Here is a 16,033-nt window from a genome sequence, read left to right as displayed (position 1 = left end):
TGACCGCGCCATTAACGCAGCACCCACGCCGCAGCAAAAGCAGAGCGGAGGCTTGCCGCCCCCCGCGCCCACTGCAGAGCAGCAGAGAAGTCAGCAGCTGACTGGCAAATCTTGCCAGCGAGCAGAAAAAATAAGGCCCAGAATTTTTTCCTTTGGCCCCTTCCAGATCTGCACCGAGCCAGAAGGAAACTGGCGAGTGTAAAACCCGCGGTTAAAGTCTGCATCACTCTGCCATTCCTCCGCCCGGCAGAATCCAAACTGACCTACATTGTTAAACCTGTTTCCTGAAACACGCAGGAATGCTGTACAAGATGAAAACAACGCTTGTATGCAGATATCTCAGGGATTTTGTATTTCCTGTATTAGCATCTATTCATAATGAATATTTCATTGTGGGTTTTTTGCATAATTTCTAAATTAATTTTTCTGATTTGATTCCTTAATGCTTGAATGTAGCTTTTTAATATAAAATTTTAATAGCAACATTTCTACCAGAAAGCTTTTGATAAAATTTGTCAAATTAATGAAAACTTCACATTTCAAAATCTTAACAGCTGCTTTTGACACACCAGTATTTTGTTTAGTAAATGTGTAAAAATTATGTTACAATAATGTAATCAGTATTTTTCAACAAACCAATTATTAAAGGAAGAAAGGATTAATGTCTTTCTTCTGTATTTAGCATGTCCCTTATTGTTTGATGATTTACTTGCATACAGATTTAATAAAAGGAAGCAATTTGCTATTGACTTAGTTACATCGCTGGAATTAAACAGTAACAAATAAAACCTTGTACTAAATTTTCTACATGTTCACTTATGTGGAGAAAATTGTAGAGCAGTACACATTTTCATCTGCTAAGTCCTCTTTCAGACCTGAAATGCCAGGAATTTCAAACTTGTCCACAAAGTGGCACAGCTACACTTAAAATAATGAAGATCCTGCTGAATGTGCTGCAAGAAACTCAGATGAACATTTGTGTATGGTAAGTTCATACAAATAGTACTGTTACATAATTAGTTTTGGGGGCATTTTAAAGATTACAAAGCTGCCACAAAGATAGTAAAAAACAAGTCCAGTGAATGATAGCTTATACACACAAAACCCCCTTTCATTTATTTAATCAAGCTTCTCTGGTTTAAGTATCTAAGCTCCCAAATGAAACTATCAGATAAAAAATCCTTGAGACAAACTGCATATGCACTGAAACTCCTTGACAACTATTTCACTGACTTCACATGGCTCAACATTTCATCTCTTAGTAACATTTGGTCCTTGAAATGTAGATAAAACATACTGTACTTTCAAAATGCACATCAGATGGAGGGAGAAAACAGAAACTAAGCTAAGGTTTAGCAGTTTTTAAGAATTTAACAAATAGATTATATTTATAACCCTGAAACCAGAAATGCTGCACCAAAATCAACCATGTTATGCCATTAGCTCACTCAAGAGAATATAATACACTATAGGTGCATTTCATGACACCTATTGTGGTCAGTGCTGGTTTAGATCCCTTGTAATGGACATTCACATAAAAAGAAATCAAATTATAACTATAAAAACATTTTAATGCTTTATATATAATTTTTTAAAATATACTGATTCCCATTAAAAAGGTATTAATATATCTTAGATCCTAGATATTAGTAGATCACAGAAAATCTTAAACATTGATTATACTAATAATGGCCACTAAATATAATTCATCTTCTGCCAAATGCTCCAACTGTAGCTGCTTCAGCAGTCTAATCTTAGTCCATTTACAGCTGTCACCAGTTAAAGAATGATCATCCAAAGAAGTACCATGTGAAGATTAACAATAAACCCACACAAGCATGGAACAGGCTATCATTTCCCAATAAACTACTTATCATTATTCTCAGTAAAAAAGAAACTATACTGCAAGAATAAATTAATCTGCCATTTGAAGAAAATATGTAATTGCTCAATTAAAATCAATTAATGAGAATTAATGTGAAAATTCTTCAGGGAATCTGGATCGACCAATTATGTTATCAAACATAAAAAGATGTTGCTCAAAGCAGACTGCAGATTAATTTAAAAAGCATCCATGTTCTTGAAAAATGTAGTTACTAAATGTAAATACATATAAAATGGAATATGCATTTTTATTGTTTATAGAAGTCTTTAATAATTTCTACTGAAGACAATGTAGGTACAGATCAAATTTAAATGAACCTTCCCAATCAGTTGAATTTATATAATTTTAAACATTTTCAAATCAAATGGATTGTATTTTGGAATATTGTAAACTTATTTTTTTTAATTCTTGAGGAAGAGAAGGCATTGCTAAGAGGAGAATCTGATAACCTACTTTCATAGTGTAGATAATAGACTACAGTCCAGGATAATTAAGCACTCCTTAGTGAAAGATGTGGTAATTATGGCTCCATTTAGTGTTTGCAAAAGCAGGAACCAACCCTAACAAAATCCTATTCCTGCAAGTCTAAGCAAAAATTTGATCTTCAGATAAAATTATCTGTCTTTTATCTACTATATTTCTGCCTAAAAATCTTGAATATCGTTTTCATCTTAACAATGCACCTTTAAAATCTTTTGCCCTCTTATCCTCTACAGTTCAATCCCACAGTCCTCTCTTTGTGACTAGTGCTGTGAAGTCAGTGGTGACATGTAAAGTTCTCTACAGTATCAGAAATAAAGAGTTTCTTGGTTTATTAATGCATCTGCTTCACATCCAAAATAAATTATTTCAGTAGAAATTATTCAGGAGAAATTATTTCATTTTTTTTTCCCCAGGTTGCAGTAGTTTCTAAGCCAGAATCACACACAACAAACAGGATGCCCTTAGATCAGCCTGCACGCCAGACCCACCCAGACCCCTACACAAGAAACCACACATTCCTTACAGGGTTCACTTCCACCCTACATTTCCCACCCAATAAAAAAGTTTCTGCAAAACATGCTACATGAAAACACTGAACAAATGTGATTTTGACTCATGTAAAACAGCTATTACAAATGTAACGTGCTGTCTTTAATTAACACACACATAGGCACACAAACCTCCAAAACCAAACCACAAAGCAGGCAAACAAAGCAGATGTGGCACAGCCAAAGGAGAATGTATTCACTGCAGTGGAGACCCGTTGAGGACTGTGGTGAAATGGAAACTTTTTGACTAACTGCATTTACAAATATTTGTGGATTATACAATGCCTCCAAATCCATGAACTGTCCACCTGCTCCTGTCTGAGCAGAAGGTTCAGCTACTTCCTCCTCCCCACCAGGCACTGCTCTCCCTTGTCTGAGTAGTATCTCTGCATCCTTAACCCCAGGGCCTGGAAGAAGACAGATCCTAAAGGATCCAGCCAGCAGCACTCCCATCCTCCCCCTCATTAACACAGATATGCAATATTGCAAGTTACCAGGTTTTCAAAAAAATTTCCCAATAGCTACTGCATCCCATCATCAGCCCTGCCAGAAATCAGAGGCCGGGCATGGGGCTCACAAACTGTTCAACACCCCAAAGGCACCTTCACTGCAAGGGTGAACTGCACTCACCTCCAACAGAACCTGCCTGTGCCCACTCTGAGGGTTCTTTCCCACACTGGGAGGAGTATTTCACATACTTCTCCCACTTTCTCCTACTGTGAGGAACTTATTTGGGACTGAGCAATTTTTCAACAGGAAGATGTAAAAAAACCCCACATTATCAGCCTGATATACCTTACCATCAGAGCAGACTGGTAGATGTGTGGCCAGGTGAATTTAGGTAAGACATTAAATATTACACATTCACAGTAGGAAAGAAGTAGCATACTGTGAAAAGCATATACAAATTCCATACATAACATAGTATGTATGCATGAACTTGACAAGTTGTATCACTTTTAGTCAACTTTTAATTATGCAACAGTAACCCAAATCCTGTTTACGACCCTACACTTTAGGCTCTGTACAGGAACAGCTCAGATCATTTTTGAGCACAAAATGCACACTTACAGCCTTGTGAAAACAAAAGCCTGTGAACCACAGAGTTTCAGTAAAAACATTCATGTAAGAGTCTTAACATGCACTTCTAAGTTTCACAGGTCAGTAGGACCTGTATTCACAAGAGAATACTGAGCAGAATTGGGCCCATCAGGTCTGTAATCAACAAGAAGGGAAGGGATGACATAATTTCATTGCATTAAGGAAGAGGTTTTGTTCACTATTGGAACAATTCTCAAATTTCCATTCACTTGATGTACTTACTATTGTGTTTAATATCTGGGGAAGAAGGCAGCAAACAAGTTTGTGAATAATTCTTGGATCTTATTCCACTTTAATGTTAAAAATGACTGATTCTCAGGATGTATAATCTGCATGTCTTAGACGAGGTAATTAAACTGGGTGAGATAATATATATTTTAAATACAGGATGCAGTTTGGGGTCTAATCCAACATCTAGAGAAATCAGCTTGGGTCTATTAGGTATGTTTGATACTACTACTTTTATATATTTCTAGTATTTCCAGTACAATGAGTCTAAGAATATTCACAAATTATTACACTTGGTCAGCAGAGGCTTTTTAAACCACCTTATTTCCCCTAAGATTGTACTATTACAAATGGCTCATAAAACTAACCAAGGTTTTGATTACCACCTTGCAAAACACAGCTGTAAAATGAAATATTTTTAAATTATAGTCCATGTGCACAATTTAGGGATTTCAAAGACACCTGTACTGTGAAAAAACGACGAAATTATGCTTATTCTGGTCTTGTTTAGGAACACAATGGCTATCACTCTCAGTCTCAGACCAGGGTTTATTTCGGTCCATGTATTTATATGACCACAAACAGAGAGTTGTAGCACAAATGTTAAAGTAGCTTCACGTGGCACTATAATAAAAACAATCAAGAAATTCTCTCAGCACTGCATACCTATAAATTAGCATGGCTAATTAAAAGAAGACCTCTCTAGGAACAATTATCTTTGATGGGAAAGCCACTATCAGCTAAATTGATGAGAATTACACATTTATGAATGTAATAACAACATTAGCATTTTCTGAGAGTGCACAAGATCTGTAATAGTCATGAAATATTACTTTGATTTTGTAGATAAATTCATACACTCCAAATATTGATTACAAATACCTTTACTCAGATTTTACATGTTAAACAATTTTAACCAGTGAAAATATAACTTATGATGCTAATAAATTATTTCAAGCTTTTCAGCATTCTTCCTTCCAAAAAATGCAATTCTAGCACCAGATCAGAATTTTGGAATAGAAACTGTGTGATTTTCTTGGCTCCAGCACTGATAATAGAATAAGAATATTCTACAAACTCAGACAAATAATCTCAAATGCTTTGATGTATTTAATTTTCAAAGTTGAAATTCCATAAATATTGAACAATTAAGGAGCTGTACTTTACAGATTATCAATCAATTTCAGTAAGACCTCACCTATCTGCTAAAAAGATCTATCCAAATTATTATGTACATGTCCTGTAAATATGCTTATTTCAGTTCTGTAGAAGAAAAAGCCCCCATATTATTTATATGTATCAAAATTTCCCTGATTTTTTGTCTGCCTTATAAATAGTGCCTTTTAAAAACTGCAATCAGTATATTTCAGTGCCACCGCTGAACTGTAATCACTAAACAAGAGAAAGAGAAGCTGGAAGACTGAAGTGTGACACAGATTCCTGAAACATTTCACTTCCAAAGAGAGCTCAGATGCTTGTTCTCTCTTGCCTATACCCTCAAATGCCCTTTTCCTTGAAAAGTCATTATCACTTTCGTTGTCTCTCCATCCCCAGCTGAAGGTGGCAACACAAGAATTCTGCTATTTTGCACCAGGAGACTGCAGTTCCATTCACCACATTCCTGTGACAGCAGCTTCCAGCTCTTTCCTCCAATACCTCCACCTCACCCTGGCTCCTGCTTGACTGCGCCCTTGGCCACCCTCCCATGGTGCCAACATGGCACCCTTATTTGTGGGGCTCATGGGGATTCTCTGCTATGAAAAATGATTCAAAAATCAGATACAAACCCGAACAGTTCCCCAGATGAGTTTGCAGTGCAGCCCCGCAAGCACTTATCCTAGTCCAACATGAAGAGTGATGCAAAAGCTCTTGAAACTTACTGAGGCAGTGGCACTGCTGCCAAATGTAAAAGTAATCTCCATAGGATTCCCACTGAGAAGGGCGGCTGTAGGAGTTTAAACCTCCACCTATTCACCCCACACTGCTACAGCAAAGCCTTGTTCAGCTGCTTGCAGAGCAGCTGCTGAACCTGCTGCATGATACAGCTTTGCATGTTCAGAAAAAAATCAAATTCAGTGCCAGTTTTCCATAATACAGCAGGCTGTGACGCTTGCAGCAAGGTCCACAGCTGCTCCACAAGCAGCCAAGCCATCTCTGGACTGAGATCTGGAATTCCCTTTAGCCATATCTCAAGCAGTTAACCGCCCCCCCCCCCGCCTCCATTTTAAGTCAGAACCAGCCAGACTAACCTGAGGAAAAGCATGGACACCAGTTTCTTCAACTGAATAGGCTTAAGCAATTTAGATGCACTTCCCCACCTTCCATGCACAAGTGTTCAGTGATACTCTACTGATGTAAAAGCAATTTAAGAATTCACTGCTTTCACTGGTGATATCCATCAGGCAAAAGCCAGTTCAAATCTGTCCTGAAGAACTGTCCTTTAAAAAGAGCCAAGCACCACACAATACCTCTCTAACATTCCTGGTTATTTTCAGTTGATTTTTAAAAAGGCAAAAAAGCACTCCTACATACAGGGAATTAAAAATTTAAACAGTACGTCCTTGTTTATTTGTGTTGGTTTTAAAAAGCATCATAAATGGTCTTTACCATCTAGTTTTTAGTTCCTAGGATCATTCTTAAACGATACTTTCACAGTCACTTTTATATACCTTTGTAGAAACTGGTGGGCCTGATTTTGCTTCTGTTGATAATTAGTGGGGGAATCTGGCAGGCCTTTACTGCAATGGGTTACTTAAGGAAGATGAATCAAACAATATGTACATGGGAGTATACTTTGCGAAACAAAACTCTGGATGGTTCTAAATGTACTTACTACCTTGGTAATGTAGCTGCAAACCAGAACAAGCAACAATAACAACATTTTTCCCAATCTGACAATTCATTTCCTTTTAGCTTTGGTTCATACATCTGCTTTGATATCTTATGTTTGTGCCCCAGACAAAATATCCTCTTCCTTCCACTATCCCAACCCCTGTGCACAACTTCCTCAGTCTTGGAGAAAAGGAGGATAGCCTGCTCTGGAAAGGGTGCATTTACTGCTCTGCCAAAGAGGGAAATACCTCTTAAAACAAAGTTATCCCACTGAAACCCTCTGCCTTTGGGCCACTTGTGATTTCTACTTGTCAACACACAAGGTTTAAAACTCTTCAGCCAAATCTGATCTGATTCAATACCACTTGGGTTTAAGGTGCTGCCATTCACTTAAACACTAATAACAGTTTACTAATAACACTTTACTACAGTGTTTGGGTTAGATGTAAATAGATGAAATATGGAAGATTAAGAAGATGGCGGGTCCATAACTCAACTAACCAAATTACAAGTTTCTTCAGACAACCATCTTAAATCATCAAGTTGTCAGGGAAGTATTTTGCCATCTATGTGTCCATACACTATGCTAACTCATACAATAATTAGTAGCCAAAACAAATTTTTCAAAATTAAAAAAAATAAAAATCCCAAACTGCTGCAGCACTCCACAGCACAATCAGTGGTCCCCATAATTTCTCTGCATGCTGCAGCCCAGCTGGTGAGTGCCAAAGCTTGGCTCCGGGTCTCTGGCAGCTCCATCCCATTCGGACACTACACCCGTGGCTGATCCCTGCCGGATCTTCCCCACACATGCTCACTGCAGACACACTTCCTTCCTCAGCCTCCCTGCCTAAATCCTGCTAGCCACTTTTGTTTTGATTAGGACTGGGCTTGCCTGGTCCCCAGCAGAAGTCAAAGATGAAAAGTCTGTAACAGCACATTCTACCTGGGGACTTCTATACTCCAAACAAGCACACCTACGTCATATTAGACATAAGGAGCAATGAAATACTGATCCCACTTGCTTGCCCAGGACCTCCAGTTATCCTGAGCAATTAAGTAGTTTTTAAAAGCTCCCAATAAAACAAAAATGAAAAAGGTATGCTAGATGAAAGAATGAATGCATCCTTGAAAAAGCACAGGACCATGTGTGCTCACAATATAAGAAAGTCAGCATTGAGTGTATAATGTCATGCCCTACCCTGTCATAGAAAAAGTATTTCAGCTGTGCCTAAAAAATAGGAATTCAAGGAACACGAATCTGATTAATTATTGAAAAAAATAGTTGGTCACATTAAAGGAAAAGACTGTTCAGATGCTGCTTGTATGTCTCATTTTCCATTTATTCTTCTGTTAACAGTCAAAATAGTCACAATAATTTTTCCTCCTTCTTTTGTTACAGGTACTTGAAACAGTAAGAGCCATCTTTATAATACACAAATGATAGTACAGTTTAAAAGGACTCAATGCAAGAAAAAAAGGGTGTTTTCCTTTTTAATCAAATTTTGTTGTAACAGTAAGAGAGTTCAGATGAAAGTGAAAAATTTCAAGCCAACTATGTTCCTTTTAATGAGAAGACAAAATACACCAGCTCCTACATGCTGCTCCTCCCTTCCTTCCTCTCCCCATCTCATAAAAGAGGATCCCAAAGAATGATTGTGTTTAAGGTCCCAGTTCAGAAATATTGTATCAATCCCTTATTGTGGTAAGAATTTTGGACTACAGAGCCAGGTCCCAACAAACTCCATCTAAACTGAACAATCCATTCCATCCTGAAAAAACACATTATTGAGAAACAGACATAAATTCTTAACCCTCAATACTCACAACCATGCATTTAATTGCATCTGTTTACATTCAGCACCCTACAGTTCATGATCATCTTTAACATCTGTGCTCCACACTAAGCAAAGGAAAAAAGACTTGTTTCTAACTTAGTCTGTACCAAGTGTGTGTGAAAAAGAATATACAGCATTTTTGCCTTACCGCCAGCATCCAAAAGAAGTAGTATATATTTGTCTAATTTTGAATGTGCAAAAAAAAAGTAACAAACATCATCCTTTTCTGATTCTATGAGAACTTCAGCTCTTCTGAGTTCTTTGCACTGAAGACCTTTATTCATGTGCACCACAAAAGGTTTCCCTCACTTCACCTCTCCAGTCTGCTTTACCCTTTGATAAATAGATCTTCTAAAATTTAGTAAGAGCCACTCACACATAACTAGGTCCAGAATTCACATCACAAAAGAGAAACAAGCTGTATTATTCATTCCATGGTAACTTATAAAGAGAACATATGACAATATTGAGCCAAATTCAGTAAGGTGCACAGTCCTTGGATTTAAAAGGGTTACAAAGAATTATCATTGCTACTCTTAAATTTTTTTTCAGAAGAAACAGAGTTGATTTGGCACATTGCTGCACTGAGCATGGGTTCTGTTCAAAAAATCAAATTGTTTTTAGGGCTCATAATTTTTATATGACCCTGAATGACTCAAACACAAGACTTAAAGATATAAGCTGTATCAGAATAGAGCTAAAAAGGAAAAGACTGGACGTGTGTAAGTGTACCAAATTACACTGTAGACACACAGATGCACATATATAATGGCTGACGTGTTTCTACCTTAAATAATGCATCCAGCTCTAGGTACTTCATTACCAGAAGGGTAACAACAGTCTGATAGTAGTTCAGAGGAGATCAATTGAAATTATTAACACTAAAGGAAGAACTTAAAAGGCAGGGTTAAAAACTCAATACTGCAGCTGTTTCATGAATAGGACTTTCACTGGGTGAAGGGAAAGAGAAGTCCAAACAAAAGCATGGTCCTCTAAAAATATATCAATATATACAATTAGCAAAGCACCGACTTTAGAAAAATGTGACTATAATCCACACATAGCTAAGGGGGAACTCCAAGAAGAAAGCAAAATTATTTATTGCAAGCTCAAAAGTCTAGGTATAATGAGCTTAAACTATTACAGGAATTTTGACTTGACACACTGTAAGTTTTTGCTTATAGCAAGATCTCAGAAACTGGGCATAGCCTCACCAAAAAAGGGTAAGATAAGAAAGTAAAAATACTGTTGTTGGGTTCAAGGTAGCTTTGACAGGACTTAGACTAAGTAAACTAGAAGCTTCTCTCCTTTGCTCACACTGCTTAATTCTATAAAATTATACTATTAGCTACAAACACTGCAGAAAGAGTGAATGAATGCATGCAACACTACCTGCATACACTTAAGTGATGAAGTGTTTTCAAAGCAGTTTTGAACAGTAGTGTTTTGTCTCAACAGATTAATAAAGTAACATCTTTGCCTTGAAAAGGACCCTTCACGTGACAAATTTTTTTCAAATTAAAGAAACTAATAGGAATAGGGTCCAAGCACTGCTCAGGCAGTTGTACAAGCAGGAGCGTTAAATAACATTACAGAATTAAACACATTTTTATGCTCCGGATGCTACTGTTAGAACTGGTGAGCTAGTTAGCTAACAAAGCATTCTATGTAGCAATATCAATCATCTAAAATGTACTCTGAAATACAACAGATAGTAGTTATCTCTGTTACATTACACAGAAAACTGATGGAAAGAAGATTCATGTCACCGTGAAGTTTATATATATACACCTTAGATTTCATCAGAATGAAAATGCTGAGAAACATACTTTGCTGCAAGAGCAATTCATTGCAAAATACTAATAATAACTTCACTCAGTAAGACATATCTCTAAGTAAACTCAAAATGACAGAGGCACACAGTTAACAGGCAATGAAACATGGTATTTTTCACTGCATTTTACACTGTGATTGTCTTAGAAACCCAAGGGTATGGATAAGTTGTAGATTATTAAACTGTAATAAACAAACTTGTCTAACATTTCCTTCTCTTCCCTTCTTTTAGGGAACACAACTCAATAGAGACCTTCAAATTCACTACTACTTTATTATTTTCTATGACTACTTTCCATTATGAAACTGAAAACCTTGTCTAGTATTACTTAAATGTATCAGGTTATCACACAGTTCAATACTTCTCTATTTCCATAGCTCTAAGAATATCTTTGTTTCCAAATGTGTTTTTTATTAACAGCACTGCTATGTTTTAAATATTTGTCTTCTACTATTCAAGAAGCAAAAAATTTACATACATTAACACAAAATTACATTAAGAAAGAGGGAGTTTTATCTTTAAAGTAAATTTATAGAACTGTAAAGAGCAACTTCGTGACTTAAGATACAAAGAAGGGAAGAAAAGGGGAAAAGGAGGAAGACTGCTCCTTCTTTGATAAGTGTTTCATTCATTCAGTTCTAAAGAGAAAAAGCAGCAGCGAAGAGGGGGCAGCCATATGCCAGTGCAAAGCAGGACGTGTAGGAATTTAGTGAGTTCACTACTGGATTCTACGCTTTGTACATAATTTCGAATGCAAGCAGCTGTACTGGAGTGCAGACCCTTAGGTGCAAGGGCACGTGTGTGTAAGGCACCGAGACAGAAATCCACTCCACCCTGCACTGCAGGGCAACAGGCCACAGCAGCACTTTCTGCAGAAGTTTCAGCCACCTTTTTACTAATCTAATCAAAGGTGTGTGATTTGAAAAAGCCTGATAAAGTTACTGCAGAATAAAGCCGGGCCACCAAAAGCACAATTAAAAGGGAGTCACTCTATAACCATGGAACAGCCCCTTCACCGTCATTGCAAACGTCATAGCAAACGGACAGCCACGTAAAAAGTGTAAAAAGATGCCTTTTGCCTCCCTAACATGGCCCTAGCCAACCCCAAAATGGTCTCTTTACCTGAGAGCTCTCTTCTCTTCCCTGATCACAGAGGAGATGGGTGAAATTCAAAATAGCATTGTTGCAACTGGAGACTTACAGAAGGACCAGGGAAGGTCTTCTTCACAAACCACAGTACAGGTCTCAAAAAAAGTTCCCTTATTATTTCATACCTATTTTGCATCTGTAACTCGTTTAACATGAAGGCATTCATACCAGTTTCCACATTCAAAACACAAAACCAACCATGCTACTTAAAATTAAAACCATGGACCATACACCCCTTGTCTCCCCAAAAGCCTTATAGAGACACTGCTTTTGGTCTGCATACTTAATAATTACTCTTTTTTTTATTCCCTAGAAAGGATTAATTAAAAATCAACCAACCAAACCACATACACGCTTCAGAGTATCACCACAGGGACACTCTCAGGTCTGAATTACTGCAAAATAACACTATCATTATGTCTTAATTTCACTAACTAATCTCAGATGAGCTTTTAAAAAGTAATTCGAGGTTTACAAGTAAACCGTTTAAAACTGTACTCAAATGTTATCTGAATGAAACCCGACATTTATTTATCCTTTTCCCAGCTTAATTTTAAACAGTTTCCAAGGAAAGGCATATCTGCTCCTGATCAGTCCGGTGACAAATGATAAACCTTGTTAAAAAGTGTGACATTTGAAAATAAATAAAAACCACAGGAGACTTTTCCAACCAAGGAGGAAGATACGAAGAAACATTATACCCTTGCACAAATCACCAGCCAGAGACTAAGCACAATCTAACGACCTTATTTACTCAAATTGTACACTGCCAACAAAACCACTACCTAAGGCAACTCTTTAACTACAGATGTACTTAAATACCTAGAAAAAATAGGTTACTTCTCTTCACATAAAACCGGAGTCCCACTGAGCTCAACCAAATGTGGCAGGCTGAGATGGAAGACAAAAACGGGTCTTACTTGGTGTACAAAGACATCAACTGGAGACTCCAAGGGGCTTCCCTCTCGGTTGCTCATGGAGATGAACCCGAATCCCATTCTCACATTGAACCATTTGCAATGGCCGGTTCCGTGCAAAACCTGGGATTCCTCTTCTTCTTCCTGCTCCGGCAACTTCCCGGGTTCGTCTCCACCTTTACTCGCCCCTGCTGAGGTAGAGGGCAAGGCGGGGGGTGTGGGGGGAAGGGGAGAGAAAAAGAAGGAAGAGAGGGAGAAGATGCAAAGCAAAGAGTTAAATTCTGGTAACATCCTTTTGCCGCTGTATAAAGGAGTTACTACAAACGGAACGGGTTAAAAAAAAAAACAAACCAGAAAAAAAAAACCAGAAAAAAAAGGGGGCGAACAATACAAAATCAAAAAGCAAACGGTGAAAAGTGCGTATTTTTCCTAAATCCTAAAATAAACAACCTTCTCCCCAAAATACGTAAAAAAATTAAATCACCGGAGTTTACAGAGAGGAAACACTGCGCACGGAGGCTCTCCCTCTCTCTGAGCCCAGGGCAGCCCACGTTTCTGTACATACGTGTATTTTTCCATTTAACTCCATCTTTCAGCCACATTACAGCAAGGAACGCGATACTTTACTTGAATATTGCTGGTTTAAGACCGATCCCATTTCTCAACAGAAATTCTCAGCCCAATTAGTCTCTCCTCGCAAGGCGCAGGACCGGGGGGCGAGGGGGGAGGCCGGCCGAGGAGGGGTGGAGGAGAGAGAATGAGCAAAATTGGGCAGATTGCACAACTGGTTATTGCACATGCAGCGCCGAAACCACTATTTTCCACCGTGTATCCATCCCTCCTTGGAATAAACTTTCGATTAAAGTTGGGACAGGTGTACGGCCGTTTTCTCATCCCACCACCGCAACTGTGCTTAATCAAACAGGAACAATTCAAACAATAGCCCCCTGAAAGCTTTTCAAGTTGTGAATCGGTGTGGGCGGTACGGAACAGTTTCTGAGCTGGGTAACAATGGGTTTGGAGAAAGCCCCCTTGCGCGAGCTGCTAAAAAAGGGTAATGCATAGTTGGGTTAAAAAAAGGTGGGGGGGGGGGGGAGAGGGGGAGAGAGCGAGCGAGCAAGCGAGCGAAAATCATAGTAAAACAATAGAAAAAGAAAATTAACCTTCGGCCATGTTGCCCCACGGGCCCTCTGCTCCAAACTCGTGAGATGAAAACTTTCCCTGTGGATCGAAGTGGTCTTCTGCATTAATCTAACATCCTGATTTTGAACGATCGCAAATTTAGCTCGCATGGTCTAATGTGCTTTCCCTCTTTTGATTTTTTCCCGTCTCTCTCGCTCCGTTTCTGGCCCCCTGCGCACACGTGACTCGGTCAATTACATGCTTTCTTGCTACTAATTTCGCATCGGATCCTTAAGGGGTTGGCAGCAGGCAGGAGCAGCCAATCGCCATTTCAAGTAGCCTGACACACCAAAATAATTTATGAATGACCAAGAAATTTCCAACGCGGCGCTTTTTTTTTTTCTCCCCTTCCTTTTCGGACAGCTAATCTGCACGCTTCTGTACGGGAAATCGAGATGACGTATTATTCTGGGGTTTCTGCCCTCCCGTGCGTGCAGAAATCCGTAGGAAGATCCGTGTGTTTCTAGATACAGCCCAGTGAACAACAGCTGCACGCAGGGGCGGCCGTGCGGAGGAGATTATGGGGTATCTGTGCCCACCGCAGGCGGGATCCGCGCACGGAGGCGAGATGCTCCCGGACGGGGACACGCGTGTGTGCAGACAGGGAATGGGGACACGTGTGTGTGCAGACATGGATGGGGACACGTGTGTGTGCAGACATGGATGGGGACACACGTGTGTGCAGACATGGAGCAGGGACACACGTGTGTGCAGGCACGGATGGGGGTGACACGTGTGTGCAGACATGGAGCAGGGACACACGTGTGTGCAGACACGGATGGGGGTGACACGTGTGTGCAGACATGGAGCAGGGACACACGTGTGTGCAGACACGGAATGGGGACACGCGTGTGTGCTGACACGGACGGGGCACACACGCGTGTGCAGACACAAAACGGGGACACGCGTGTGTGCTGACATGGACGGGGGACACACGCGTGTGCAGACACGGACGGGGCACACACGCGTGTGCAGACATGGAACAGGGACACGCGTGTGTGCACACATGGACCGGGGACACACGCGTGTGCAGACGCGCACGGCGAGCTCCCGCAGGCATGTGTGGCACCCCGTGCGCACAACGCGGGCAGATGCGCAACTGGATCGTGACTAATTTCGCATTCAAATTAGAAGCGCGCCGGAAACGAGGTATCACCTTAATATGCCCCCGAATGTGCGGAGATCTAGCGTTTCACAACATTTCTGGAGGGGGGATGGGGCGAGGAATTGTACTTCACAGGTTTCTCCGCCATCTCTTTCCGGGGGAGGGGATGTGATTAATGACTTCCTAAATAAGAGCCCAGTTTTCAAGCCGAGAATTGGAGTGAACCTCAATCAGCAGTTGGGAGAGGACTGACAGAGAGAGGGATTTACTGGAGAAGAGGGCGGAAAAAAAAAAAAAGCCTCGGGGGAAGAGGACAAAGAGGGGAGAAATAACGGTGACTGCGGACTGCTGTTTTAAGTCTTCACTGCCAGCGGGAGGGGGGATCCAATTCGGAGAAGAAATGTGTGATGTGTAACGGGCTTGCTAACAGCCCCTTTGCAAAGGAACTCCCCTTCCGCGCTCACAGGTACACAGCTATGGCCCTGCCCTTCCTGCTGCTCTACGCACGGCCAAACGCATTAAAAATAATATTTTAGAAACGTGAAAAACAAACAGGGGATAATTAGTTTTATTTTTCCACCTGTCCACCTCATTTAGTGTAAAGTTACAGATTAAAGTATTCTGTCCTCATCACCACCTATTCTCATTAACCTGTCTTTCCATGCGGTATTTATACATATAGATACATGCATATATATGTATATATAGATATGTGCTTTAAACTTTGCCCATACCTTGTAAAAACCAGGACTCCGACTTTCTTTTTAACCTCCCCCCTTCTCCCCCAGCATCCTCTCTTATCCCAAGGACACACAAACAAAAGCGAAGGCAACAAACTGATCCGTGCAGAACCTGAATGCAAGGGGCTTATGCATTTGCAAAGCACTTGCTGTTGTTTGGGAAGTGGCGTCGATCAGTCTGCCCAATTAAG

General features: G+C 39.8%; 1 protein-coding gene across 3 annotated transcripts in view; it reads right to left on the bottom strand.

The window, feature by feature from the left end:
• LIN28B (lin-28 homolog B) overlaps positions 1-14,183 on the bottom strand; it is a 79,301-nt gene extending 65,118 nt beyond the window's left edge. The window contains exons 1-2 of one of the 3 annotated variants that reach the window (XM_030945829.1): positions 13,979-14,183; positions 12,819-13,006 (exon numbers count right to left, since the gene is read on the bottom strand). In XM_030945829.1, the coding sequence (XP_030801689.1) occupies positions 12,819-13,006; positions 13,979-13,988 (198 nt within the window). In that variant the 5' untranslated portion in view covers positions 13,989-14,183. Of the gene's footprint in view, positions 1-12,818; positions 13,007-13,299; positions 13,379-13,978 lie in introns of those variants that run through there. The other 2 variants (XM_030945830.1, XM_030945827.1) reach the window with 2 other exon arrangements.
• Positions 14,184-16,033: the final 1,850 nt, after the last annotated feature.

This window comes from Camarhynchus parvulus, chromosome 3 (assembly GCF_901933205.1).
Source record: "Camarhynchus parvulus chromosome 3, STF_HiC, whole genome shotgun sequence".
Lineage (NCBI taxonomy): Eukaryota > Metazoa > Chordata > Aves > Passeriformes > Thraupidae > Camarhynchus > Camarhynchus parvulus.
This window is presented reverse-complemented; position numbering and strand designations above follow the sequence as displayed.